Here is a 27,867-nt window from a genome sequence, read left to right as displayed (position 1 = left end):
TGAACTTGGAAGAAATGTTGATTTTCCATAAAAGCTCAAGCATAGAGCACTCACTATACACTAGGGCACTGCATCCCATTTTTTTTTTAAAAAACGTTTTATTCCTATACATTTTTCTTTCTTTTGAGTCTGGAAACTTCCTCATGCTAACTCTTACCATGGGTTTGTGTTCTAAGAATTCCAAACTGTTTTTAGTTCTTTGCTCCTTTGAAGTCAGAAGCAGCACCTAATATCAAGCTATTTAGTCGTTGGGTCTGGCCCTGACACTGTGAGTCACAAGCTAGCACATCCCCCTGTTTCTCTGAACCATTAAAGGGACAGTACAGAGGATGATCCAAGTCACTGTCTTCCCACAGAACAAAAACACCAAGAATTCTCGCTCTCTTTTCTTTTTTGATAAGAGCTCATTCTATGGGCAGAAATTATTAAATCACATAGGAAACAACACAAAAATGCTTCCATTTAAACTACAGAATGGTCAAGTCATAAAGTTAGGATGAAGTTTTTGTCTATCTTGTTTATTTTCCAACTGATGCTAAAAGCCCTTCTTCTATATCTAGGATAAGAAAGCAAACACTTCCAGTGATGAGAATCTCACTGCTTATAAAGCAGTTATTTCCTTTCCTTTTATTTTTTCTGTGACCTGAAGATATGTTTCTGCAACTTCTACCTCCTAGTCCTTGTCCTGGGTTTGGATAGAAAACCTTGGGCAGACTGAGCCAGATTCAAAGAAATTTTCTGGACATGTGGTGGCTCCTGATCTGCAATGAGAAGGCTCACATCTTTGCCAAGTTGTGGGGGAAAAACACCAGCAATGAAACACCTTTTGCGCTCTGCTAAAAGTTTGTCCAAAGGTGATGTCTGCAAACCAGGAAGAGGGTCCTCACCAGACACCAAATCTGCCAGTACCTTGGTCTAGGACTTTCCAGCTTCCAGAACTGTGAGAAATAAATATTTGTTGTTTAAGCCAAAAAAAAAAAAAAAAAAGTTTGTCCATAATCTTCAACAGTGAAAGGCTATCACTTCAGATTTTCACTTAAAAAACAAAACAAAACAAAACTCCAAGGATAATTCCAACAAAGGCCCCTGGAGGAATAGGTTAATTAACCAATCAGAGAATTAGCTGCTTCCATAGACCTGGCAGTAAGGATGGCTCCACAGTGGCTAATTTCATCTCAACTTGATCTCATTGTAGAGTTATGAAAGCTCAAGTTTCAAGGACAACACCTACAAGAAAAAAAAAAAAATTTCCCTAACTAAGAATGAAAGGGGGTGAGATGCAGGAGCGGCTGTCCTCAGCCTGAAGCTGGTTTGTTCTGACAGTCGCTTTCTTCCCATCCTGTTCCCTGTTGTTCCGGAGCTCTCTCCCTCTTGGATTGTGACCCTGTCTACTTCTGGTGACAATCACTTAATCAGCACATCAGATTGTCACACGACTGGTTTTACCTTGGGTAAAGATTCATTTTCCTTATTAACATCACAAGAACCTATTTCTTTCCCTAACCAATTAAAGAGGAAAAATAGAAGGGCTCAGTGCAATAGAGAGAAAAGAAGACTGTTCTGTTTTGTGGCACCTGGGCTGGTCACTCAGCCCCACACGGTCCTCGGAATCAAGTCCTCATGATTCTGAAATGCAATCGAAGGTCAGGACCACACAGAAAAAATACAAAAGTTGAAATAAGCATTGTAAACACTGCTTAGCTCCCAGATCTTAAATAGTTCACCCATGGTCAGGAAGTGCCCAGTGTTGGTAGATTTAGTCTGTGGGTTAGTTTGTATTATTCAGAGTGGATGTCTAGACAGCCCACGTTCAGGAGATAATCACAACAGTCCAAAATTAGAATTTAGCTTCCCTCCTTGCATTCTCTGGCAAAATAAATGTTGGTTGCTCCTTGTATTTTGTCCAACTATTCTTTTTGCAAAACATGCAAACATCTACTTTATCTCTTTATAATCTCTTAGACGCTTATCTAAGTTTACTATAGTTCATAGTGATTATCACCTAATAAAAATACTATAGTTTCTTCCTGCCATCGTCTGAACAGTCTTTGGATGGTCTTCTGACATTAAATACCCAGTATTAATTAGGAGTGCTGGTGGTGTTGGCAGATAAGAACGACACCCATTTTAACACTATGTTTAAAGAATAAAACTCTTCTAACCACACAATGTACCTTCTTATTCATAAAAGTAACTGTAGCCTATCCAAACAATGCTAATATGTTCCAAAGATACACAATAATTGCAGTTGATGTGGATTCAAAGTATATTTCTTATCTACTCAGTTCTATAGATTTTAGCCATCCCTTGTATTTAACTCGTTAAAAAGAGGTAATATAAGAATCATTGCTTGGTAGAATCCAGTCTGCTGATAAGTTAGCTCTAAGAGTTAACACTGAAATCTTATATCTTATATTTAAATCTTTAGCAATATGTACTAAATTTCTAAATATAAATGATTTGGTTGCAAATTCCAGAAACACATTTGGCCAGACATGTATAAATCCTGGTGCTTCAACATGTGTGAGTTTTAGAAGTCTATGCTTTTATCCTCATCCTTTTCTCCCCCATCTATCTTCTTGCTTCCTTTGGTACAATAAATGTAATTCACAAGTGCTAATGTGAATTGTTCAGTTGACCATTTGCAAAGACTCCAAGAACACCGCCTCACTATGAGCTTTTGAAAATAGGCCACAGACAACCCAAGTACCAACACTAACCACCCCTAATTCTGCCTTACCCCAAATTTCCCAAAGCATTGTTTGCTGACTAGGTGCCATTTCATTCTTATTTATTTTCTATTTTCAAGATATAGCATTTGAGGCTCTGTTTGGAAAAGACCAAAGAGCCTCTCTTTTCTTTCTGACTGTCAGTATCCCCAAGGAGGAGGACTGATTCCGGGCTTGTAAATTGTGGCATTTACTTAAAAGAAAATGACAGCAGTGTCTGCTCAAATCGAAAGACTAAAACTCCATGAAACAGCTCTGGGGGCCAGAGGTTGAAAAGCAGAAGCAGCGATTATGCACATATGAACATTTCTCTAGTTTTTGAATAGCAAATATCAAGGTATGTTTGGCTTTTTTTTTTTTTCCCAGAAAACCAGAAGATGGCACATGTCCTACTAATAAGACCACACAGCCCTAATTTCTCACAAGAAAAGATTTTGCTGATAAAGATCTTTATAGCTCACACAGCACAAACTCTACCAGGTCACGAGGAATCACAGTTCTGAACAAGAGACTTTCCTGCACCAGCACCCTCTTTACTTTGGGAGCTTTACCTGGCATAGCAATTTGAATTTTCTCTTTGTCTCTCAAGAACTCTCATTTGTAAGCTCAAAGAGATGTGAAACTTGAACCAAACACTTCAAGTAGCAGAAACACCTTTTTTCATTTCACCTCACCCAAAGGGCTAGCTTGATGGAGACACCTGTGTTCTCTTGTTGGCCATATCCTCGCCATTCTCTAGAGACCAAATCGATAAGTTAAACTCATCTATTGTTTTTCTCCACTCAGTCTGTGATGTCTGGACCTTCTCCCTTTCTCTTGGCCCCTAATGTCCTTCAAACCACATTGGTGTCCTTTTCCTAATGGTTGTGTTGACCTGTCTTCCTTTTCTCTCCTCTTTCCATCAAGACTTGTGCAACCATCTAATGGAGGGGTCGGCCAATTTTTTTTTTTTTTTTTTTTTTTCTGTAAAGGTCCAGATAACAAATATCTCTGTGGGCCATTTAGTCTTTGTTGCAATTACTCAACGCCAAGATGTAGCATGGAAACTGACAAGACATCAACAAATGAGTGTGGCTGTCCCATAATAATGCTTTGTTCATAGACAATGAAATTTGAATTTCATATTATCACGTGTCAGCAAATATTTTTCTTTGGATTTTTTCCAGCCTTTAAAGAATGTAAAAACTATTCTTAGCTTATAAACCATAGAAAAACAGGCAGCAGGCCTAATTTGGCCCCCAGGCCGTGGTTTGCCGACTCCTGCTCTAATCCATCTGGGCTGCTCTCTTGTGAGCTATTGGCAGAGTTAAGACAGGTTGTAGGTAGGAGAGAGCCAGCAGGCATCGCTGTGGGAACACTAACTCTGCCCCTCTTCTCTACACATGTGGGAAGGGGAGAGCAAAGAGGAGGGAGGTTGTATTGTATGAATTGAAAGTGGAATTACCTACCTAAAGGTTATTGATTGGCAAGAGCTTTTGGAGGGGGGTGGGATTAGGGGCAATGGAGATATGGGAGTGAGGAAAGTATTTAAATCACACCGGGCATGCAGAACTACATTGAGAGGAATGCCCCTGAGGAGTGGAAGCTATTGCAAGAACTGTGTTGGTATTGGGCTGTGCACATCTCCCCCCCTTGAAAGTCTTCTGAATTATCCCTCAGACTCTGCAGGGAACTGAAGATGAGAGCGGCTGCAGGGGAAGCAGGACCTGGAGCGTCATCGAGAGATTGCAAAAACAATTCACTGCCAACAGACTGTCCCAGCAGGGTCCCGGTGCTATGGTTATGGCCCTGATTGGCATGCTGCCCCTCGGATACCCAATTAGATGGAACCAGGGGAAATCAAATGCAGAGTCAGTCCACTTTATCTCTGCTTAACCGCCAAATGAACAGCATGGGAAACTGAGTCCAATCTCATGAGTCAGCCCTGGGCAAGCTCCTAACCCTGTCTCTCACTCCAGGTGGACCATCTGTGGCTGGGGGTTTTGGGTTAGCACAGAGGTGAGGGTCTTAAACTTGATGACCGGAAGCAAAGGGAACTTCGAGGGAGCAAACAGTAGTTTGGTTGGAAACTTCCCTGAGCCAGCTTGGCATGAAATGGATACTAGGCTTGACCTAATGAAACAACAAAAGCACAAACTTTTGGTAAAATGATGCTCAAGTTGACAACTTTGTAACCCCGACTGTCTGAGAAATGTGGAAGGCCGATAAGCGCTGACTGCTAACTCCTCTGTCAAAGAGATAAGTAGGTACATTTACTCCAGTATTGTCCTATCCCAAACCATGATAATGACAAAAATCAAACAAAAACAAAAATGAAGAGATTTCAAAATGATTCCTTCTTAACAATGAAAATGGTCTTTAGGAAAAAAAAAAAAAATCTTGGTCAAGAAGCTTATATAGGGAGGTGGCTGAGTGAGACTGAAATGGGCCTGAGGAGCAGATATTTGATGGTGGTTGTGGGGACAGTGAGGGTCAGGAGCCCAGCAATGGAACCCAGCTATGGAACCCAGCTATGGAACCCAGCTATGGAGCCTTGTTCAAACCTATTACAGTAGTAGCTGGCTAACCAGGACACCTGGGAGTCCTGCCTGCACCTAGCCTGGTTGAAAATAAGTGAGTTCCCATTGTTGCCAGCAAGCAGGGATCCAGTGATCCAGCCAGCTGAGAGAGTATTTGAAAAGGGAAGGCTTGCAGACCACAGTGATTTGGAGTGATTGAAACCTCCAGGCACTGACAATTTCCCATGCATGTGCATTTCTCCCTCCCCAAGGGTAGTAGTTTGGATGGGTTTTCTTATGTAGTTTGGTCCCTTTGCTCCCAACTGGAATCTTGGAAAGAAAGGAAAGCCTTTTCCAATTAGGGACCTTGCTTTTCCCTTTCCCTATCCCCTTGGAGATTTGGAGAGGCAGCAGGAATGTTGGAGAGCACTTGTGTCCCTGAAGGAACAGCCAGTTGCAATGCGCGACCGTCACTATAGATCTACGATTTATGAAAATAAAGCAATATGTGCCTGTTTCGGTGCCTGCCGTTTGCCTACCAATGGTGCAGTGTTCACCATTCCAGCCCTCTCGGCATTCACATTTGCCATCTTTACAGGTCCCGTGCTCAATGCAGCGGGGGTGGCACACGCGCTGGTCACAAGCTGCGCCTGTCCAGCCCTCTTCACAGCGGCAGGCTCCCCCGATGCAGACGCCGTGAGTACCACAGTCTACTGAGCACACTTCTGGAAGAAAAACAATGATTACAGCTCAACACCTCAGCTGGTGACACCTTCTATGGAGGCCAGACCACAAGCATGGCCCGGGACCCTGGAGCAGGCCCCGAGGTCCAGCAGCTCTGTCAGCTTTGGAGGTTTGTCTCTCTGAATGCTGGGTATTAATTTTTTAATTTTTTTTTGCTAAAGCAGTGGTTCTCAAAGTGTGGGTCCTGAACCAGCAGCATCGCCATCACCTGGAAACTTGTTAGAAATGCAAATTTTAGGGCCCGGGTTAGACAAAGTGAATTAGAGATTCTGGGAATAGGGCTCAGAAATTTTGTTTTAACAAGTCCTCTAGGTGGTTTTGATACTTACTAGTGTCCAAGAACCAGTCTTGTAGAGATTGAGACTGTCCCAAGAGGAGGTCAGGCAGTGGCTCCAGTTCAGCAATACTAACTGAAGGGTACCCACCTGAAAAGATATCTCGTGGATCCTGACTCCCTAACCAGCTGGGATTCTTGGACGCCTGAACTGACTAAGCCTGAGGGGCCAGCTAGGGATCCTGCTGCTCCATCCCCATGATGACTGCAGACCCACCCCTCACCAGATCTATACCTTGGTGGCAATGATGACTGCTGTCATTGTGATGCATTTACACAGCTTCTTTCTCAAAGGAGCTCAAAGTCTTTTGTGGTTGGGGAGGAGACAGACAGACAGATATGCACTCTCTGGCATTCCAGACCTCTCACGCGAGGACAAGCATGTGCCAGACATTCATCCTTCCACAGTCGACTGAGGGAGGCATGGCTTATCGTGCCAGGAGAGGGAACATCAGACTGGGGGGAGGTCAGTGACTCACCCAAAGTCACACAGCATGTTGCAGGACAATTGGGCCTTGGATCTAGGACTGCCCCCACCCTCTGCAGAGCTTTGCCAGGACCATCAGCATCAGAGTTGAAGCCAGAGTCGGGTCGGCTGAGAGGATATCCCAAAATAGTCCATTTTAACCGACTCTTCTTTCTTTCTCTTTTTTTTTTTTTTTGGAAAGAAATATTCATTTCTTTCCCATTGTAGGGAAAGCTTCACATCTATTCCCTTCCTGATTGCCATGGCAATCTGAGAGTTGTCTCACTACCCAGAGGAAGGGGGCGGAATGACGATCTCCTGCTTGGATAGGCACTTGTCAGTGTGAATGGAACCTTTCTAGGGAAGGTGGGGACTGGCTTGAACTGTTGAACCATTCCATTTTTAAGGTCTCTCAGGAGGTAAGACACATACTCTTAATTTTAGGAAAATAAAGTGTACAGTGCAACTTCATTATTTTCCTGTCACTGGAGTATTGCAGAGCTTTATAACATGTTCACACAGCACCCCGAAGGAGCCTCTTTTCTGTTTTATAGGACATTCCAATCCGTTTGTCTGGGACTGAATTGTTCTGTTTTGTTTTCTGGTACCTTTAGGGAGTGTATATAAGAAAACCTATAATGCAAATGGAAGTATCCCTCCTGGGCCCCTCATCCACTTGCGGTGAAGGAACCAACAAGGCACAAGAATCAACACGATCTTTTTCTTGTTTCTGAAAGATCACAGACTCCACAACTGTGGAGAAGAGAGAGAGAAGGCTCTGTGTGATTGACCAAAGTTCCCTTACCCCAAGCTAAGTGTTAAGAGTAGAGTCCCATTCATCTGGGAATGGGTTGGATCACAGGGCATGGTGTTGGGGAAAGCGAGGAGGAAACCTCTTGGCTTACCAACAGAGCAGTCAGGACCCATCCAGTTGGGATCGCAGCTGCAGAGACCCGTGTCAGGGAGGTAAGTGCCGTGCCCGCTGCACTGGTCTGGGCACTGGACCCTAGCCAGTTCACAGTTTAGGCCACCCCAGCCAGGGCTGCAAAGGCATTCTCCATTCACACAGACCCCATGGCTGGAGCAGGTGGGATCCAAGCAATCAACTGGAAAAATAAAACAACAAAAGACAGAGAAAAAGTATTGATTACTCATGGGAGATGGGCCATGAGACATGGGCTTACTGCTGAGTGGACCAGTGGTTCACCAGTTCCCATCCACTTGCAAGCAAGTGGAGCAGCCCAGGTAATACTTACGTGGTCTCTCGAAGACACCCATAAAAAGGCTTTTTTATTTGTTATAACACCAAATCTCAAACTTAAAAAGGATGCAAGCGAAAAAAAGGATTTCTCAAGTAGAATTAGGAGAAATCAGATATGATGACTCCACTTTGAGAACCTTGTACTTATGAACATTGGTACCTCACCTGAGTTATATCTGAGTTTCTGCTATTGGAATGTGAATATCTGTGATGTCTCTACATGTTTTGCCAACCTGATTACCCATCACTGTAAAAGAGAAAAGTAGAGAGGCTCATTCTAATTTCACTACTACTTTACTTCAGAAGGTAATAAAAAATTTTTAAAAAGTGAAACTCATAACTGAGTCACTTTCCTAATTAAGTTTCACTTTGGCTAAGTCTAAAATTAGTTTTCATTCTCTGTGTACATACCTACCAAAGCAGTTAGTAAATGAGCAGGATAGAAGAAGTGAAGTTGGGTGTGGAAATAATTTGAAAGGGGTAAACCTTCCTACAGGTGCTCATGAGTGGACTGGACGGATGAGTATCTTTGACTGTGGTACTGACTTTCCACCAGACAGTCAATCTGATGAGTTAACGGTCAGATTGCAGTCATTCTGGTTCTTGCCTGTTTCATGCCCTGATTGTTTATTCATGATCTGAATAAGCAGAGTGGATGTATATGCAGTAGGTAACTTGATCAGGAATCAACCCAAAGTGAGGAAGAGTGAGCTGCAAAAGTCAGTTCTTCAGGATAGAACTCTTTGCATGAGAATGTGATCTCAAGCCTTGGACCTCCATCCACCCTAAGGGTTGGGTGAATAGAGCTTTTTAGAGGAAGATCAGCTTCCCTAGGGATTCTTAGTAAATAATGCAATGGCACTTGGAGAAGAGAGCTCTGTGCAACGTGGGGTTTGAATGGAGACTGATGCTTTTTTAGAGGGCTCAGATGTTACCTTGTGGATTAGAGAAATGTGGAGATCTTGTTACCATATTTGATTAAGACATACATTTCTTCCATTTTAACAGCTTTAAAAGCAGGCCTGTTGGCCTAGATTAACGCATGCCTTCTGCCATCACCTGGAGGCACAGCCAGCTTGAGACCACTTTAAATTCTTTTCTTGATGTTTTTGGACCGCATTGACAGTGTAATTCAATTCCTCACATGTATGCTTGCCATCTTGTGGTTCAAGTTCTGAGATGATTTTGTTTTCTTTCCTTGCCAAGATTGAAATATGCAAGACTTTTGGTCTCTAAATAGTTCACCATTACACAGAGATGATAATCCCTTGGGGTCCCAGCTTTTTGTAGGGTCTCCTATTACATTTCTCATGTTGGGTGTCCTTTTTTCTTTCTTACAGAGCACAAGATAATACATACACACAAACACACACACACACACACACACACACACACATTTTTTTGTGACTGGCTGGTATACCACACTCTAAACAACTGGGCTAACTGGCCAGCCCAAAATAATGGTGTGTTTTAATATTGATTATATGTTGCCTCTAAATATGACATTATTTAGATTATCCATGCCACAAACTAACTGGTCCTGGGGGACACTGGACTTGAGGAATTTGGATTTATTAGAAATCACAATATTTCAGGAAGCTTCCAAAGAGCACCCCTCCCTTGAGGCAAAAACAATAATTTTTAGTGTTAAAAGATGTTTCTCAGGATCTCACTTGTATATTCTCAGGAAGAAACTACTTATGGAAGTCAGTTCAAAACTGTTTGCGCCATGGGGAAAAGCAGTGATTAAAAAAAAAATCAGTACACTCTCTGAAAGGTGGATTTTAGTGATTTACTATCAGTTGGAGATGCTTATGATGATGTTACTTTATCTTGCTACAATCACTTTAAAGTTGAATTCATGGGTAATATAACTCCTGATGAGGTAAACCTTTCCAATAGCTTCAAATTTGCTCCACTGAGGGTGGAAGAGCACACCTGAATGTGGATGTGACATTTACAAAGGGGCCGCACAGTGCCTTCAGTTTCTCATGCCTCGCATGGCTGAGGGAATATAGTAGGCGTTCAATACACAGTTGCTGCAAGAATGAGTGGCAGACGTTGCTATAAGCATTTGTCCATAGTGGGACAAACTTCCAATGTGAAGGACTTATAAGAAAGAGAAATGGTGCTGACGATTTCTTGCTTTTGGAGAAATTTTACATTTTGGGATCTGCAAAATATAAACTAACTCATTTATAATCAATCATGTTCATATTCTTCTAATAAAGGAAATCCTGAAGTTCTAGTTTTTTACTTTGCCTCCATTTCTAATATAGCAAAATCAAAATATACACAAAAATATCGTACGTGTTATTGCTTTAAAAATTGCTCTCAGTCTATAATTAGCCATTTAAAATGTTTGGTGAGGTACCAACAGCTAGGAGCTTTTTAAAAATGTATCACAATCTTTTTCTTAAATGAATAAAAGGAAATATGGCAGAAAAATATTAAAATGACATTTTTCTTCTAGATAAATTAGCTCTTTCTTCTCTATCCTGAATTATGGTATAAAAGAAACGAGGAAAATCCAGTGCCCACTGCTAGAATGTCATCAAAAACCCACTATGGTATCAAGAAATATGAGTTAACCCTTTCTCTGGTCAGTGGTACCAATAAATATGCACCTTGGGCTTTATAATTACTGTAGCTGATGGAATAACTCAATTCAAACTTTAAGAGGAGCCGTCTTAAGTTTCACTATGAATTTTAAATTTGGTTCCAATTTCATAAGACAGTCTTGTTGGCCATGTCCTTAGAGTCTTTAGCAGGCAGGAAGAACTATGGCATTTTGTGGAGCTTTATAAATAGAAATAGTGTTATACTTAAAAGGGGGACAGTGGCCTTTACCAGCTAAGTACCATGTGCCTCGAAACACCAGCCCCCTGGCAGCTGAAATCATTAGAACTCATTTAGTCTTGAGCCCTCTGTAGGTTTGACAAAAAAGGGTTGTGAATGCAATTTCTATCCCTCAGGATAAAAAAGGAGGTCAAGGAGTTTTACAAACAATATGTACTATAAACCCCTGAAGAACCATGAGTTACATTTATGAAGTTAAATGTCATTGAAAAATGACTCAGCCATGAAACTGACATGAAAACATGGCTGACTTAAGCTAATATGTCAATTCCTCTCTCATCACCTTCCCACTCTCTCAGTCATCATTGAATGAAACCTCGCACACACATCCTCTCATTTTCCTGTGCAAATTCGTTAATACTACAACAATGTTTATGCAGCAAAAACAGAGGATGGCAACTATTGATTTCATTGCCATGGTCATTTCAGGTAAATCGTTTGACTGTTATGACTATGATGAATACCAGAAATAAAAAGCTAAATGGAAGAAAAAGTGCTGATGCAGGCTTTCTGATTCCATTTCCTATTTTGAAAACAGTGTATGAATCACCTTGGTTCATTCTTTTGGGGTAGCAGAAATCAATAGAGGAAATTTCATCCTTTCATAATGATCCGCATGGCTTCCTTGCTTTGTTGGATGGTTAATTCACTCTGAACATTTAAATAAGACTTGTTGGGATAATAAGAAAGTTGAGAAATCTCTTGAAATTCCACTCATACAGATGTGCACAATTTTTACTAGAGGGGAAAAAATTCTAAGACTGGCAATGTCATTGCCCCAGCACTTTCCTCTTGCCAAATGATGTATGCAAAAGGTCGTTTCAACCTTTCTTGTCATATTACTGGCCTCTCCCATGTTTTCATTGAATGCAGCTTTGCCTCCTGCAATCCATTCATCTTTAAGAACTTTAACCTTTCAAGCAGGGTTATTAAATCAGTATTTCCTCCATCCAAACTTCCAATTTCATTTTATGATGCAGACATAGGGAGGCTACCTTTTATAATAGAGCGAAAAAAAAAAAATAGAATTGAGCAGGTAAGGATCTGGGGGTCAGACTTTGGGCCCCATTAAGGGCATTACCGCTGATATAATGAAAAATCTTAGAAGAATAATGTCATGGAAGCTGACTCTGTAGCCATAGTTCTAAAATCTATGAAATGGGGTACTTCACAAGGGAAGCCTATGTGTGTGTATCTAAGGATATGGCACTGTCATTACTTTGTCATGAGAGCTGTAATGATGGGTTATTTATTTATTTTTTTTGTGACTGGTAAGGGGATCGCAACCCTTGGCTCGGTGGCGCCCGCACCGCGCTCAGCCAGTGAGCGCACCGGCCATCCCTATACGGGATCCGAACCCACAGCGGGAGCGCCGCTGCGCTCCCAGCGCTGCACTCTCCCGAGTGAGCCACGGGGCCGGCCCACGATGGGTTATTTTGTATAGAATTCTGGAGATCTGTAAGTTAATGAGATGGGAGAATGGATCCATTAGCATCTAGGAACCTCATAGAGCCTAAGATCTCTGATTAACAGCTTGTTCATGGGAACCTGAGTGAGAACACAGGCAATGGTGTCCAGTGGGATCTTTTCCATGGGGACATCCTGGGTGGTCATCTCAAGCTGTCTCACACAGAGTAGGCAGTGGGCTTCACTTTTTCCCCTTGTTTGTTGGGTGAGTAGACACCTTAATTTCCACTGGGAACATGGGAGGGAAAAGGGCTGTTTGAGTCGTATGGGAATGTTTCACGGGGAGATGGACTTAGAGAAAAGGAGTACAGCTGGAAGACAATGACCGAGTCAATTCAGAGGTTGGAAAGCAGGCAAGGGGCTGAGAGGGCCTAGGTTTTTACCTTCCTACCAACTGCGGTTCATCCTGTATGTGGTAAGAAGTAATAGATAGGCAAATAGAGACTATATTCCGGAAGTGTAATACAGAGGGGGGTTGTTGACAGGCCACTTGGGTGAGTTCTCTTGCCTTATGAGTACTGCAAGTTGGTCCCACCTTGGTACCAAATCACTCTTCTGAAAGAACTAACCAGAGTAAATAGGACTAGTTAGAGCTGCTTTCTAAACACCTCCCTGTTCCTGTGCTTTCTCTCCTATGGCCCTCTCCTGATCTCTAAGCCTGATCTCTGACCGTATTTTGTCCGATTGGATTCAGTTTATGACACCCCTGATTTTTACCCATGTGTGCTTAAATGTCTGCTATAGTGAGCTCTTTGGTATTCATCAAATCCCACCCTTGTGCTGCTTACTCACTTTCCTCTAGTTCTATGTGATTGTAGCCAACTAGGATAATTTGCCCTACATGGTGTCTCTAAATGACATGAATACTTATAGCCTTTCAAGGCTGACTAGTCTCTATTGATATTAATTTTTGCTGAAATATTTACACAGACATATATGGGTCTTAGATTACCAGGAAGAGCTTTAAAAAAACAGGTTTGAGGAAGACAAGGGACTTAGGGATTCTTGTTATTTTCCTCTGGATAGTTTTAGTAATTTCCAATTCAGACGTCTTTAAATAAGGCATGAGAAAAGAGGGAGGGGGAAGGAAGAAAAAGAAGCAAAGAAGGAGAAGAAAGGGGAGGAGGAGGAGTAGAAGGACAGACAAAGGCAGAGCAATTTAAAGAGAAAAACAAAAGAGAAAGAGAAAAGGAACTAATCTCTATAAAGAGGGTAAAACAAAACATTCCTTTCAGAACCAATTCTATAGGCTTTTTCTGTTCTACAACTAAAGTTCATCAAGGCCAAGGAGTTTGAAGTTTTCTGTGCCAGATGTTGAAGCTTGCTTTGCAAAACATGGAGCCCAGGACTGGGCTGATTAGCAAAGGCCAGGTCCTGCAAATGCCTCCACCACTGCCCAGCGCGGGCCCCGTGGTGCTTACCTTCCTCACAGTGCTCGCCTTTGTAGCCAGCGGAGCAGACACAGTTCCCATCAATGCAGGAGCCGTGGCCCCCACAGGAAGGATCGATGCACTGATTCGTGGGCACGTCACACTCTGCGCCTTTCCAGCCACTGTAGCACTGGCACGTCCCTTTAGAGTATTGTCCATTCCCGCTGCACAGGACCGGGCAGGCGGCTGAAACAATCGAAGACAGAGCACCAGGTCACAAGGGCCCAACGTCCAAGGGGCTGTGTAAATCAAAGGAGGTAGTGCCTGCCTGGCGTTGTGGCTTTGCTGACAATGTTCTAGGCTGGGGACTTTGGCCATGGAGGTGCAGAGCCATCTTCAAATAAACAAGAAAAATGCTATTAATAACAGCAGCTACCACTAGTAAATGCTTGTTATGTGCCAGGAACAGTATAGAATGCTTTGTGTGCAATCTATTACTTAATCATTATAATCACCCTATGTGGTGGAGGCTACAACCACAGCCCCCATTTGACAGATGAGGCTCAGGCTGAGGAAATCACTTGCCTGAAGTCATAGAGCTCACAAGCCAGGGAGCCCAGCTAGAAACCAGGTTGGTCGACTCTGAAGCTGTGCCCTTAACTAAGCTAACTGACTTCCTTGTTATTGCTACTGTTGTGGTTGGTATTGGGGATCAGAATCCATTTTGCTGATTATTTTACCCTCAGATTAGCCAACTCCTATTCCTGATAAGTTTATGTTCATTAAAAGGAAAGAAGGGGAATGGAACATAGTGATGCCACTTAATCTCTCTCTGCCTCAGCTTCCTTGTCTGTGCCATGAAGAAATACAGTAGTTCCCCTTATCCATGGTTTCATTTTCTGCAGTTTTGGTTACCCCCAGTTAACTGCAGTCAGAACATGGGCGAGTACGGCACAGTGAGATATTTTGATACACATAGACCACATTCACATAACTTTATTACAGTAGATTATTAAAATTATTCTGTTTTATTATTATTGTTGTTAATCTCTTACTGTGCCTACTTTATAAATAAACTTTATCATAGGTATGTACAAATGGGAAAAAATACAGTATACATAGAGTTTGGTATTACCCAAAGCTTCAGGCATCCACCAGGGGTCTTGGAACATATCCCCTGTGGATAATGGGGGCTACTATAACCATGCACACTACAAAGTATAACAGGTGGAATAAAGTACAAAGGTTAGCTATGCCTGGCCTATCTTAAAAAGAAAGAAGTGAGAAGGCAGGTCAATGACATGAAATCTCTAGTAGTTCCCATCTCAGCTGGGACTCTCCTGCATCCATGGATGGGGAGAAGGCTGAAAATCAGTGGATTGTCTGGTGTGAGAGTACCTACGGTTTTCACCAGTTTGGTCTTAATTGTGCCAATTCCTGCCCCCTTTTGTAGTTCATCAAGAATGGGGTTTTAGTGGTTTGCTTTAGGCTTTGGATTTCTCATTTTAGCATCAGTTTGTAAAAAAAACCCAACTTTCCCCCAATGTTCATCGCAGCACTCTTTGCAATAGCTAAGAGTTGGAACCAGCCCAAATGTCCATCATCGGATGAGTGGATATGGAAAATGTGGTACATCTACACAATGGAATACTACTCTGCTATACAAAAGAATGAAATGCTGCCATTTGCATGACATGGATGGACCTAGAGAGAATTATATTAAGTAAAACAAGTAGGGCACAGAAAGAGAAATATCACATGTTCTTACTTATTTGTGGGAGCTAAAAATAAATAAATAAATACACAAAAAAACCGGGGGTGGGGGAAGGGAAGAAGACACAACAATTACAATTCCTTGAAGTTGATAGGACAAGTGAACAGAAAGGAGGTTGTTGGGAGGGAGCGGGGAGAGAGAGGAGGGAGGGAGGTTTCGGTAATGGGCCACAATAATCAACCACACTGTATGTTGACAAAATAAAATTAAATTTGGAAGTTTTTAAAATTAAAAAAAAAACAAAAAACCCCCAACTTTCCAACCTGCCTTCCAATTTGGGCCTAAAATGGGAGTACTGCTCCCCCTGTGCACCTGGCATTTAGAGACCTTCAGAAATGACCCATGTAGATATTTCAGCGATTCCTAGTGTTACCCATGATTTAAAATGCATGGGTTCTAAGAATTCTACACATGTGTGTGTACACACACACACACACACACAGACACACACATGTACAACCCGGTGATCTCTCATGCCATGAAGCAACTGCATATCCAATCACACCACTTCCCACACAAGTGCCCCACCTGGCCTTATTCATCCCCTTTTGCGGTCAAGTTTGTATTTAGTTTTTATAGTAATTAACTTTCCTCTGTGAGTGTCTAACTTCCCAAAGATATAGTAAGCTACTTGAGGACAGGAGCTATGTTTATCACTGATGATTTCCTTCCAGTGCTGTGTTCATCAGTGTAGGCTTGATTATGTCAATATTTCTTCTATGTTCCTGATATTCAGGGTTTCCCAAGTGGTGGGGTTATAGGCAAGTATTAAATGGATACTTATGAAAGATGTGGAAAGAATAGTTTCTGGAGCGGGGCTCATTTTGTGCACACAATACCTTCTTCTTGGGAAGTGCGTGTTTTACCTAAATTGCAAACTGATCTGAAACAGAACCATCTCAACAGTTGACATAAGATGGAGGAGGTGTTTTCCACCAAAATACTTTATAATAAGACAGTTAGGAAAACTATTAAGGGCACAATTTCCAGTAGAATTCCTATCCTTTTGAATCTACCAGAGGAGAAGAATGCGTTCATCAGTGAGAACATGAAAGCCACATGTTGAATTTAGATTTACTCTCTAAATGTATGGAGCATGCTTTCTATTACATGATGTTTAAGCAGAGGGTTCTGTACAGAGTTACTATAGATGCTGATGAGGTAGACGAAAGAGCTTTGAACCCAGGGTGCCCAAGATTCAAATTAGGGACTGTGAAAATATGACTAGCATGAGAAACTATGGACTTTCTCAGTTTTGAGGACAGAGTAAGGTTGTTCCATGCAGTTCCTCATGAGACTCATTCTAAGCTCTAGGTTAAGGATGGCAAATGTGTGCACACAAAGTACTATTCTCCTTCCTGCACCTCTTCAGACATCATTAATTGATCATGGCATGTTGTCCCCCTGAGCCTAGACAGAGCCTCAAAACCTCCAATGCAGTGCCTAGGCTGAGACCTGCATGCAGGCAGGGTTGGCATTCAATAGAAAACCTACTTGTCATTTCTGATTAGGTAACCTTCATGGTATCTCCTGGTGGAAAGACTAGAATCTGCATCATTTCTCACCCCCCTTCCACCCCTGCACATGGGAATAAGAAAACAGTGAGAAGTGTGGCTACACGTGTAGTCAAGTGAGCTTCCAAGGGCTGTTTCTGACCTGAGGGTTGTATACTGCGTGAGCAGCCATGGACGGCAGAGAAAGTTACATCAAATCACCACCGCTTGTGTCCTGTTGCACCCTCCTTCCTCCCAAAAGGTGGAAGAGGATAGAAAATAAGGAGCAAATAATTATTGTCTTAATTAATTAATAATATATAGTTAGAATTATTTTATTTATAGTGAAACTGTTTCTCTTCTGCATAAACTCCAAGTGGCAGAAAAAAAAAAAAAAAGGACTATCTAGAAGTAAGAATGGGTTTTATTCAAAACCAGGTGCCTGGGAAATCAAATTTAAAGTGTGACCTACTTCAATTACTCAGGGAAAAAAAATGGAAAATAGTCAGGTCAGAGAGTTCTCCCATTCCACACATGGCCTTCCTTCAATAGGTTTGCCACAAGCTTGCTCGCTGGGAGTGTGGTCAAAAATGCAAAGGAGTGTGGTCAAAAATGCAAAACCCCATGTTTGCTGGAAAGCATGGCATTCAATGGGCGTGGCTGATGCCATGTAAAAAAGCTGAAGGCAGGATAATTGGAGGAATAAAACTGTCTAGAAATCCAGTTGCCATCAGGGCAGGAGAGTGCAGACAAATGCCGGATGAGCGCCTTCCGGTGGTCGCTGGGCTGACCTGCATGAAGAACACCTTTCCTTTGGGGTAACCGATTCATTCCCAGATATAACTCAACCCAGAGCAACACAATGCCTAAGGCTCAGCCTGCTCCTCACTGGAGAGGCTGGATGTGAAGTGGGGAACCTCCTGTACTAATAACTCATATTTTTGCTATCATGCCATCTACATTATTTCTTTATGACAGGTTATAGAAAAATGACTCTGACTCCATACCCTGCCAAGTAGTAGCATGAAGTACAAGTGGAAAGAGCAAGGGTTTTGGTGCCAGAAAGACCTGGGTTCAAAACCCAGCCCATCATTTACCAGCTGTGGGATTTGGGCAAGATGACTGAACTCTGCTAAGACCCAATTTCCCTTTCAAAAAAACTGTCTCTCAGAGTTGATGGGAGGATTAAGTGAGATAACATGTGGGAGGACTCAAAGCAGCAGCTGACACTTGGTAGGCAATTAACGGGCGTTGTCCCTCGTGAAATTTCAAACTGAATTGCCAGTCTGCACTCAAGGGTCAATAAAATGAAAAGTGCAGTAGGTCTCTCTTACACACACACACACACACACACACACACACACACACACACACACACACACACACACACACACACACACACACACACACACACACACACACACACACACACACACACACACACACACACACACACACACACACACACACACACACACACACACACACACACGCTACCACCACCACCAGAAGAGTGTCAGATAATATTAATGGAAAGGGCTTATCTTTTTCTCCCCAGACTTCTCTGCTTGTGGGTGGGAGCTGGTTCTGAATGGTCAGGAATCACATGTAAAGAATATTATGTTCCTATCTCTTTCTCATCTTCCTAAGGCTTACAGGAGCAGAACATTCTGTGTTCAAGCTTCTATTTAAAATTAATTAAAATATTTGTACAGATTAACTATTCCTGTTTTACTAAATCTAGTAAATGGAAGCTCTAAGTCTCCCACAGAAGAAAAATAAATTACCACTGCCACTAACAACTGACAAGTTAATAGGCTGATGACAAAACAAACAAACAAAAAAACCAACAAAAACCAAACACAATTTAGGTTCACCTAAATGGTGTAAAGATCATTTTAATAATTGAGCCAGAGCTCCCTCCCCCTCAAAGTTTTCTGTATGGTTTGAGATAAATTATGAATGTTATTTACTTAGTGGAAGTGACAGGACAAACCACCCATGTCTGCTGTTTTAGGAGAAACAAGTTCTGTCCACTTGGATTCTGTAACGGATAGAATATCTGGAGAAAAGTTAGAGGTTGTTGGACAAGCTCAGTCATAAAAGCAGAGGGAAAATGCCTGCCTCCTGACAAATACTTTGTGGACTGAACTAGATGTGCGGAGGGAATTCAAATAACGTATCTCTTTAAGATTATTTGAAACCTGATTTAAAACCCCTTTGGAAAAGATATTTGAGAATACTTGAATCTAGTACCCCAGGTAAATTGACAAAACAGCACTAACAATTGGTCGTTTCACATTCCAGTTTTCGACAAATACTGGTGAATAACCTAATGTGTTGGTAGCTGGGTGAGGTGGTAGGAGAAAAAGTGATGGAGAAAAGAAGATGCCTGGATCTCCTTGAAGCAACTGAGGATGTCATATTTAGATCATGGAGACCAGGCAAATAGAGTTCAGTGTCCCCCAAACAAAAACTGGTACCCCATTGCCTTTCGGAGTTGTGGACTTAGCTTGGAGCTGAGCAAAACAGTTAGGAAAGGTGAATTTTGACTCTAGCTGGGTTTCTGCAATTGGCAATCTTTTTGATAGACAATAAAGTTTGACCCTGACTTCACACTGTACTCAAAAATAAATTCCATATAGATTGAAGAGCTAAACAGAAAAATAAATCTACAAAAGTATTAGGAAAAATATTGAAGATTGATTTTATTTTCTTGGGAGGGAACTATATAAGACACAAATTCTAGAAACCATGGAGGAAAAGATCAGATTTGATTACATAAAATTTGAGTCTTCTCTATGATAAAGGACACCCTAAACAAAATTAAGGGATGAGCAACACTAGGAAGAAACATTTTTAACCTATTAAACAGAATAAAGTTTGATTTCTGAAATATGCAAAGAGCTCTCACAAATCATTAAAAAGAGAAAAATGCATAAAAACCCAGGCAAAAGACATATCAGAAATAATACAGATTGCCAATAAAAGTATGCCAAGATATTCAGCTTCATTAACAGTTAAGTAAGTATTGACAAACATAATAATGAGAAATAATTCTTGGCTTATCAGATAAAAGAAAATTAAAAGGCTGCTCACACCAGTGCTGCCATGGATGAGGGGGAATGGACTCTGTCAAACAGTTGGTGGGAGCAGAATTCCAAACTGACTCTCAGGGAGATAATTTGTCACTCCATGGACAGCTCCCTGGCTCACTGTGCCCAACTGACACTTGATCTTAGCCAAAAGGCCGAGAAGCGATTCACTGTGCCCAACTGAGAAGCCTGTTGCCTTGGTGCCTTAGTTTTCCCTACCTATTAAGTGAGCAGAACAGAGGACTGTGTGTGCAGGGAGGAAGAGGGAGGAAGCTGGAGAGCAGAACTAAGGGGTAATTGTGAAATTACAAATGCAAAGATCACTGGCCATTCTGATGAGATGGTCGCCTCCGACCTGAGCAGCACCCCTCTCCCCACCCAGAATACTTAGACATTTTAGTTGGTCTCAGTGGGGGCAAGATCCAGCAGGATCCCCGTGAAGAAAGGAAACCAGAAGACGTATTCTGACAGACAGGGTCAGAGTCCCCAGCGCAGAGGGCCAAAGTTCAAGAGCACCAACTTCCCCATTCCCGTTCTGTCAAATGGCACGTTAATAGGCAAGAAAGTGATTCAGGGAAGAATTTCCAGAAGGACAAAAAACTCATCAGGTGTGTCAAATCTCTGACATTCAGGAGCCATGTGGGGAAAGAAGCACACGCTGACTTAAGCACGAAAGTATGGATGCTTTAATTAATCCGGGGTGAATTTAATTGCTTTAGTTAAGTGGAAATCGGGTTAAAAATGATGCAGAGCATGCTGGGGTGTGTTAAAAACATGACATATGAGTTGGATGAATCGATAAATTAAAAGTGCACAGATGTTTTAATTAAACCCAGGGAAGTTAACGAAGATCGCAAGAGACTTTTAAGCCTATGATTAATTCAATTCATTTAAAATACCTGTAGAGATATGGGGATGCCTCCATTTTGAGACTTATAAAAGTTCTCAATCGATAAGTACTTAAGCTGTTCTTAAAAAAAGTCTAAATTTTGTGTGTGTGTATGACTGAACAGCATTAATTACATAATGAATATTTAAATTCTTCAGCGTACACACTAAGCTTTTCTGCAGCTCGTGTCCAGAATGAAGTAGCTTTACACTTTTGTTGTGATTCAAGCATCAAGATGAATTTGCAAATTATTGGTGTCCTACTATTCACAAGCACGGAAGCTTCCTGAAGGCATGGAGGTCTGTTTTATTCTCTGATGTCTCCTTAGCAGGTAGATAGAACAGTACTGGGCATGAGTGGGCTTATGAGTGAGCCTGAATTTCCTTTCTTTTTTCCTTTGTTTTTATCAGCTGTGTGACCATGGACACTTTAAGCCTTGACTGCTTTATCTTTAAAGTGGGATAAGAATTCTGGAGTGCCTACCTTGCAGTGTTTTGAAGGGGATGAAATGATATCAGGTGTGTAACGTGCTATGTACAGTGCCCAGCACATAGTAAGAAATCAATACTATGATTTTATTATCTCTATTTTAATTAGGAAAAAATCATTCCAACTAGTTACATTGTAAAGAGATGAGACAGGGTAAAGCATCCTCTTTCCTGTCCCCCATCCCAGCCGACCTCCTTTCTAAAGACTGATTTATTTCCCAGTATGAAGGGTCTTCCTAAAACCCTAGGATTTCCCTGATGCTGTGTGTATCACATTGACAAGTTTCCCCAGGGTTAGGTATTCTGCCTTTTAGGGCCACTCTGCTACTTATCTAGTAGATTAAAAAGGTAAAAAAAGTTTTTTTTTAGTCTCAGAAGTAATTTAACTTGGGGAAGGACTGCCCGATGTGCAAACCCCGCAATTTGATTTGTTTGATAATGCAACAAACATGAGAAACGTCACGAGCAGCCAGGTGTTGGAGGTGCAGGCAGGGACTTGCATGTGGCCACCAAATAATGCACACTGCAGCTTCTAAACTGAGGAGGCAGGGCCTCCTCCACAAGCCAGGGGGAACGGAAGGTAAAAAGTGATGTTGCTGCCTCAATCACAGTTGTCTCTGGGCAGTCTTAGTGGAATTCAAGAGCAACGTGATTTAGACTTAAATTTGAATGTGCACAAGAATCATGTGGGGATCCTGTTAGAATGCAGGTTCTGATCCAGGATGTCTGGCATAAGACCTGAGAGTTTTGATATTTAACAAGCTAGAGGCTGATGTTAGTACCCCGGATCTCCTGAGTCAGAAATTCTAGGGGGAGACCAGCAGTCTGTGTGTTAACAGATGATTCCAATGACTGCTCGAGTGTGGGTATCACTGACCTGGTGTTTAAGAGTATAGTTCTAAAACTATAGCCAGGCAAACACCTTAACTTCTCTGAGACTCACTTTCCTTAGCTGTGAAATGGGGATGATAATGTATGTCATGAAGATTAAATGAGATAACGCATGTAAAACCCTTTGCACAGTGCCTGGCATCTTCCATAAGTGGTAGTGATTCTTGTTACACTATTATATCAAAGGTGACTTTGCCAAGTATGTCTGTTCAGTCACTCTCTGCAAAGCATGTACCGAATGCACCTGCTCCAAGCCCCTCCTCCTGGGCCCTTGCTGCTGAGGAATCCCTGCACATTTCTTCTTCTCAGGAGAGGGAGGAGGAGAGGTGAGATTCAGCTGTTGAACTGCAACAGGCTGTAGAACGTTCTTGTGGGCAACAGCCATGGCCCTGGACCATCTGCATAAGTGGGGATGGTGGGGCAAGTTGGGTGACATAGGGAGACAGGTGGGAAAGAGGGAGGGTCTGAAGGAACTAGGATGCATCCGTGGTTGTCCAAGGAAAGACAGATGCGACCTGAGCAACTCTCGTTGAGAGAGGTGAATCTTCTTTTTCCATTCCTCTTCTTTCCCTCCCTCTCTCACACCCTCCCTCTCTGTTAAAATCTGTGCCTCGAAGGTGGCTGATTTGTTGCTACATAACTATTCTGACAAATTAGAGCCTTGTTCTCCAGCATGCACTTTGTGACATTTTCTGGCAATGTTGCATCTTTGTAAGCCTTGTCTCCTAAATTCAAGTCACCAGATATTTTAGTGGAACATACTAGATCCTGAGTACAGAACTAGGTACAGAACTAGGGAGGTACAAAGAAGATTGCTAGAAGCTTATGATCAGCAGGAGAAACTGATATAACCAGCCAGCTAGAATATGGCATGGCATGAATAGGGGCCACCACCAGAATGTTGCCAAGCCCTGAATGACTGCAGGGTTGTATCTGGGAGTGCTTCAGGGAGGTGGTGACCTGTGATCTTGGCCTTCAAGGATGAGCAACAGCTTGATAGGAAAGGCTGGGATCGACAAGAACATTGCACCTGAGAAAAACAGCATGAGCAAAGAGGAAAGAGCAGGGCCTCATACTCTATGAGGGACAAGAATCTGGAACCTATGTGGAAGGTGATGGTGCAAAAGGAGCTTAGATCATGGATGACCTTGAATGTCATTCTCAGAAATGTGTTTTCCTTATTCTCAGAATATGAATCCTGATCACCTGCAACAGAGCCTCCCAAGAGGCTTGTTAAAAAGGCACATTCCTGAGCCAAACACAAGTCCTATGGATTCAGTCCTTCGCCTGACATAGTGGAGTTACTTGGAAATATGCATTTATAACAATCTCACAGATACATGTCTTTAAACCAAAGCTTAATAACCATTGTGGGAGGCAACTGGGAGCCACTGAAGGTGTTTGAGGGGAGTAGTGACATGCTCACTAGAGCTCTGGGAGAATTCTGGAGGGGGTGAGGAGGAGCAGTACCATTAGAGAGAGGCTGGTGGCCAAGTGAAAAGGGCAGTGGCTGTGAGGACAGAGAGGAAAAGTGGAGCAGAGAAGGCCGGAGGTCGATGAAATAGGAGTCAGTGCGTCATAGGACAAGGAAGGCAATGGAAGGTACCTGGTAGCGGGAGGAGAGTGGTTAAGAGCAGCAGGCTCTGAAGTCAGACGGACTTTGTTCCAAACACTGGCTCTGCCACTTTCTACCTGGTAAACCCTAGTTTCTTCTGAAAAAGTTTTTTTTGGTTCAAACCCAGAATCCTTGTGTGTAATCAGGGCACAAACTGCCTGCAGAGCACCTCTCTTTTATGCTTCACATCTTCTGAGGTCAGTCACATGGCTGGTCTAGTGTTAAGAGTCTAGGCCAGACTGCCTGGTTTGAATCCCAGTAATACCACTTACTAGCTGAGTGATCCTGAGCAAGTTACTTAACTTCTCTGTGCCTCATTTTCCTTATCTACAAATGGAGATCATCATCATCTATAAAATAGGGCTACTGAACTGATGATTAAATGAGATAATTATGAAGTTGCTTAGTACAGTGGTTGACACATAGTAAGAACTTAGTAAATGTCAGCTCTGATGAAGATGATGATAATTTAATTTTAGTGCTAGAATATGGCCATGAGGGACTAGGTAGTGGGTGCATTTGCCAGTTAACAGGAGGAAAATGACAAGATCCCTGTATTCTTTTTTTCAAAGGCTCTACAGAACCTGGGTAGGAGCTAAAACCAACCCCTGGAGAGAAGCCTTTATGTTCCCGTGGTTGTGGCATTTCTGGGCCTCCACTGACAGCTGTTTGGCAGCAGGAGTTGTCATTTCTAATAGCTATTAAATACGCATTACCTAACAGCTAAGGCTCTGGTGTGTTAAGTTTCTGCTGCAGGTTGGGGCCTTGAGCTCAGCCCAGATAAACCATCTGAGGAGCCTGTGTCAAAACAGAGCAATCAGAAGCCTCAGATCTCTCCTGAAATGCAAGGCTGCCTTATAAACAACTCTAGGAAACATCTTAAGTCAACAAAAGGCCTTCAAATAAAAGTAAATGAAAGAAAAGGAATAATAATTAAAAAACCTCTAGCCCACAACAAAGAGCACTAAAGTAATGAGGAAGCCATGCAAGTTGAATAGTAATAACAAAAAGCTGTAGAATAAACAATCACTTGAATAATAAGCACGATTACTTCTGGACAGGAGAGGCACTGATGGAACATGGTACAAATCACTGGGAAAGGAATGCCATTTTTCCTCAAGGTCTGGATCTGAGCAGATTGCTTACTATGTTGCACAATGAGTCCCTCTCCATGGAATTTTCTTGATATTCCCTCATATTAATTGGCTATTTTCATAAATCCACATTGTATTTTAATTTTTAGAAATTTTGAAAACCAAGTTTTCCTGAGGCCTCAACAGTCCCACAAAGAGGCTATGAGCACCTGGCCCAGGTGACCAGGTGCACCAGTGTGTAAGGTTGGTCTCTGCCACAAGTTCCCCTTCTTGCCCTTCCCTGATTGTGACCTAGTGACACTAAAACACACCACTAAAATCCCCTCAGGCCTTTTACTTGTGCACTCCACCCCGAACCCCTATAGACTTGCCCATGGCCCTCATTTTCTCTCTGTTGGCAGCTCCCCACCTGCAGGGTTGAGCCAATCCCCTGGAGCTCCTCCCATGTGACCCCCTGCATGGAAGCAGGGATCATGGTTCTCTTGTTCATCACTGTATTTCTGGCTCTTAGTGCAATACCTGTCTCATAGCAGACACATCATAAGCATTTGGTGAATGCACAAATAAGTTCTGTCCCCTCAACTGACTTGGAACAATGTGTTAGAACCATTATATGTTCTTTATGTGTGAGGGTCAGTTGCATTCTGACTTCGGAGCCTCTCAGAACCCCTAGCACATGGGGGCTATGGAATGAATGCTCTGCAAATGCATGCTGACTGATTCCTCCATTCACTGCCAGGATGTCTTCAGATGCCTGATGCAGACTGGCAGGTTTATAAGAAGACAAGGAACTGCCTCTTGCACCACACATCTGAGGGCACAGGAGACACAGAGTGAGGTCAAGAGAGGAAATCCGTATTGCTGTCACTTGGACACATACCCGGTCGCTTGGATGTGACAGGAATCTCACTGGCTAACATGGCAAATTCTCCCCCCAGCAGGAGGGCCTGCGTCTGCCGGCTGCCTGCAGTAGCAGAAACTGGCAGGACTCGGGCATCCTGGGTACAGCTGTCAGTGACAGAACAAAGGTGAATGCGAATTTGTGACGAGAGAGGACCTTATGCTCAGGGTCTCCTCAGAGTTTTTATTAAGAAAGAAGCGACATGCTCATGGGCCACAGCTGGGAGATGGGAATGCACTGTTCTGGGTAGCAGGAGACTCAGGACCAGCTGTCTTTCCTCTCTGCACTTGCTAGTCTGATTACCTCATTCTGTCTGCTCCACGTTACTCCCTGCTAACTCTCAGGAGCTTCTTGGGCCCCAAAGTTGTTTATGAATGGCAACTTGTCATAGCCACTGACAAATTGTGCAGGACCAGTGGGACAGAGCCTTCTAGCCTCTGCCTTATGTGGAAGAGGGAAAAAAAGGTGCACACACTCGACACATATGACCACATTAAATATTTTTTTTTCATATTCAAATGAGAGGTGCATCTTTGACATGATGCCCTGAGGGCACAGCATCTTGCTAAAAATGTGTAACCTCCAGCTAATCACGAGAAAATATCAGACACACCCAAATTGAAAGGTATACTACAAAATACCTGATGAATAGTCTTCAAAAAGGTCAAAGTTTGGAAAGACAAGAAAAGACTGAGGAACGGTCACAGATTGGACAGACTAAGGAAACAGGACAACTAAATGCAACGTGGGATCTTGGCCCAGAAAGGAAGGGCAAAACTAGAAGAAAGTCTGTAAGTTAGTTAATAGCACTGCATGGATGTTAATTTTCTAGTTTCGATAATCGAACTATGGAAATTTAAAGTGTTGACATTGGGGAAAGCTGGGTGAACTCTGCTTGAAAACTGTCTTAGTTTTGCAGCTTGTCTGCACATCTAAAATGATTTCAATATAAAAAGTTAAAAAAATTGGTGGGGATGGCCAGCTACAAAAAAAAGAAACAGTGTTGGTTGTGGGGGAGGATTGGTTAAAATAGGATTTCCTTCATATTGCTGATATGGAGATGAATAAGATATTAAGTATTAAGTACTTTGCCCAATGCCTGGTACATATTTAGTACTTCATAGCTATTAGTTGTTATTTAAAACCAATTGGAAGTACAAGACAACATATCAGAAGTAAATCACAGGCTAACCATCAGATTTTTCCACTTGAAGCTGGTTAAATCTGTGTGCCTTTTTGTAAACTTGTTTTTCACTTTGTCCCACAGGTGTACTTAGAGAACTTTGTTATTTTCAGGAACCAATGTTTATGAGATGAGGTGTTCAAATGTGGTGTCTCTCTGGAAGCCAGGTAGGCTTACATGCACTCAAGTCCACTCTGGGATTCTTGCTGTGAAATAAAGTGAGTTAGAAGCTGACTTGGCTTGGATGCTCATCACAGTGAAAATATTACTCTCCAGATATGGTTAAAGGGGCACTAACATTTCATAATTTTGGCAACTGATTCTAGTTTTCTCTTTTTCAATTTTTGGTTTTGACATTGTTCCTTTTAAAATAAAATTATCTATATTAATAATGGGTTGACTCAAAGAAATATGTTGTTAGTGATAATATTATTATTGAGCTACCCAGTTAGCTCTGTTGGTTACGGTGTGGACTTATAACACTAAGGCCACGGGTTTGGATCTTTGTACCGGCCAGCCACCAAAAAACCCCAAACAAACCCCCAAACGAAAACAGTAATACTGATGGCCCATGCATTTGTCAAAACTAATAAATATGGTACATGAAAGATCAAAGTTTGGGAAATAGCTTAGAATAAGGGGGAAGTTACCTCTGTTAACGACAAAGAAACATCTTTAGGGTGAAGAGGGAGAAGATTACTCCTAACACACTTAAA

The 27,867-nt window shown here is 42.2% G+C and overlaps 1 protein-coding gene across 3 annotated transcripts in view; it reads right to left on the bottom strand.

Moving 5' to 3' along the window:
- The window catches only part of TENM2 (teneurin transmembrane protein 2), an 890,342-nt gene that overhangs the window by 114,902 nt on the left and 747,573 nt on the right, over nucleotides 1-27,867 (bottom strand). For 2 of the 3 annotated variants that reach the window (XM_063084119.1, XM_063084134.1), the window contains 3 exons: nucleotides 13,780-13,974; nucleotides 7,677-7,877; nucleotides 5,740-5,952 (listed from right to left, as the gene is read on the bottom strand). In XM_063084119.1, coding sequence (XP_062940189.1) covers nucleotides 5,740-5,952; nucleotides 7,677-7,877; nucleotides 13,780-13,974 — 609 coding nt within the window. The remainder of the gene's footprint in view (nucleotides 1-5,739; nucleotides 5,953-7,676; nucleotides 7,878-13,779; nucleotides 13,975-27,867) is intronic. The other variant, XM_063084126.1, reaches the window with a different exon arrangement.

Source organism: Cynocephalus volans, chromosome 2, assembly GCF_027409185.1.
Source record: "Cynocephalus volans isolate mCynVol1 chromosome 2, mCynVol1.pri, whole genome shotgun sequence".
In the NCBI taxonomy this organism is placed as follows: domain Eukaryota; kingdom Metazoa; phylum Chordata; class Mammalia; order Dermoptera; family Cynocephalidae; genus Cynocephalus; species Cynocephalus volans.
Note: the sequence above shows the minus strand (reverse complement) of the source record. Positions and strands in the feature narration are given on the sequence as shown.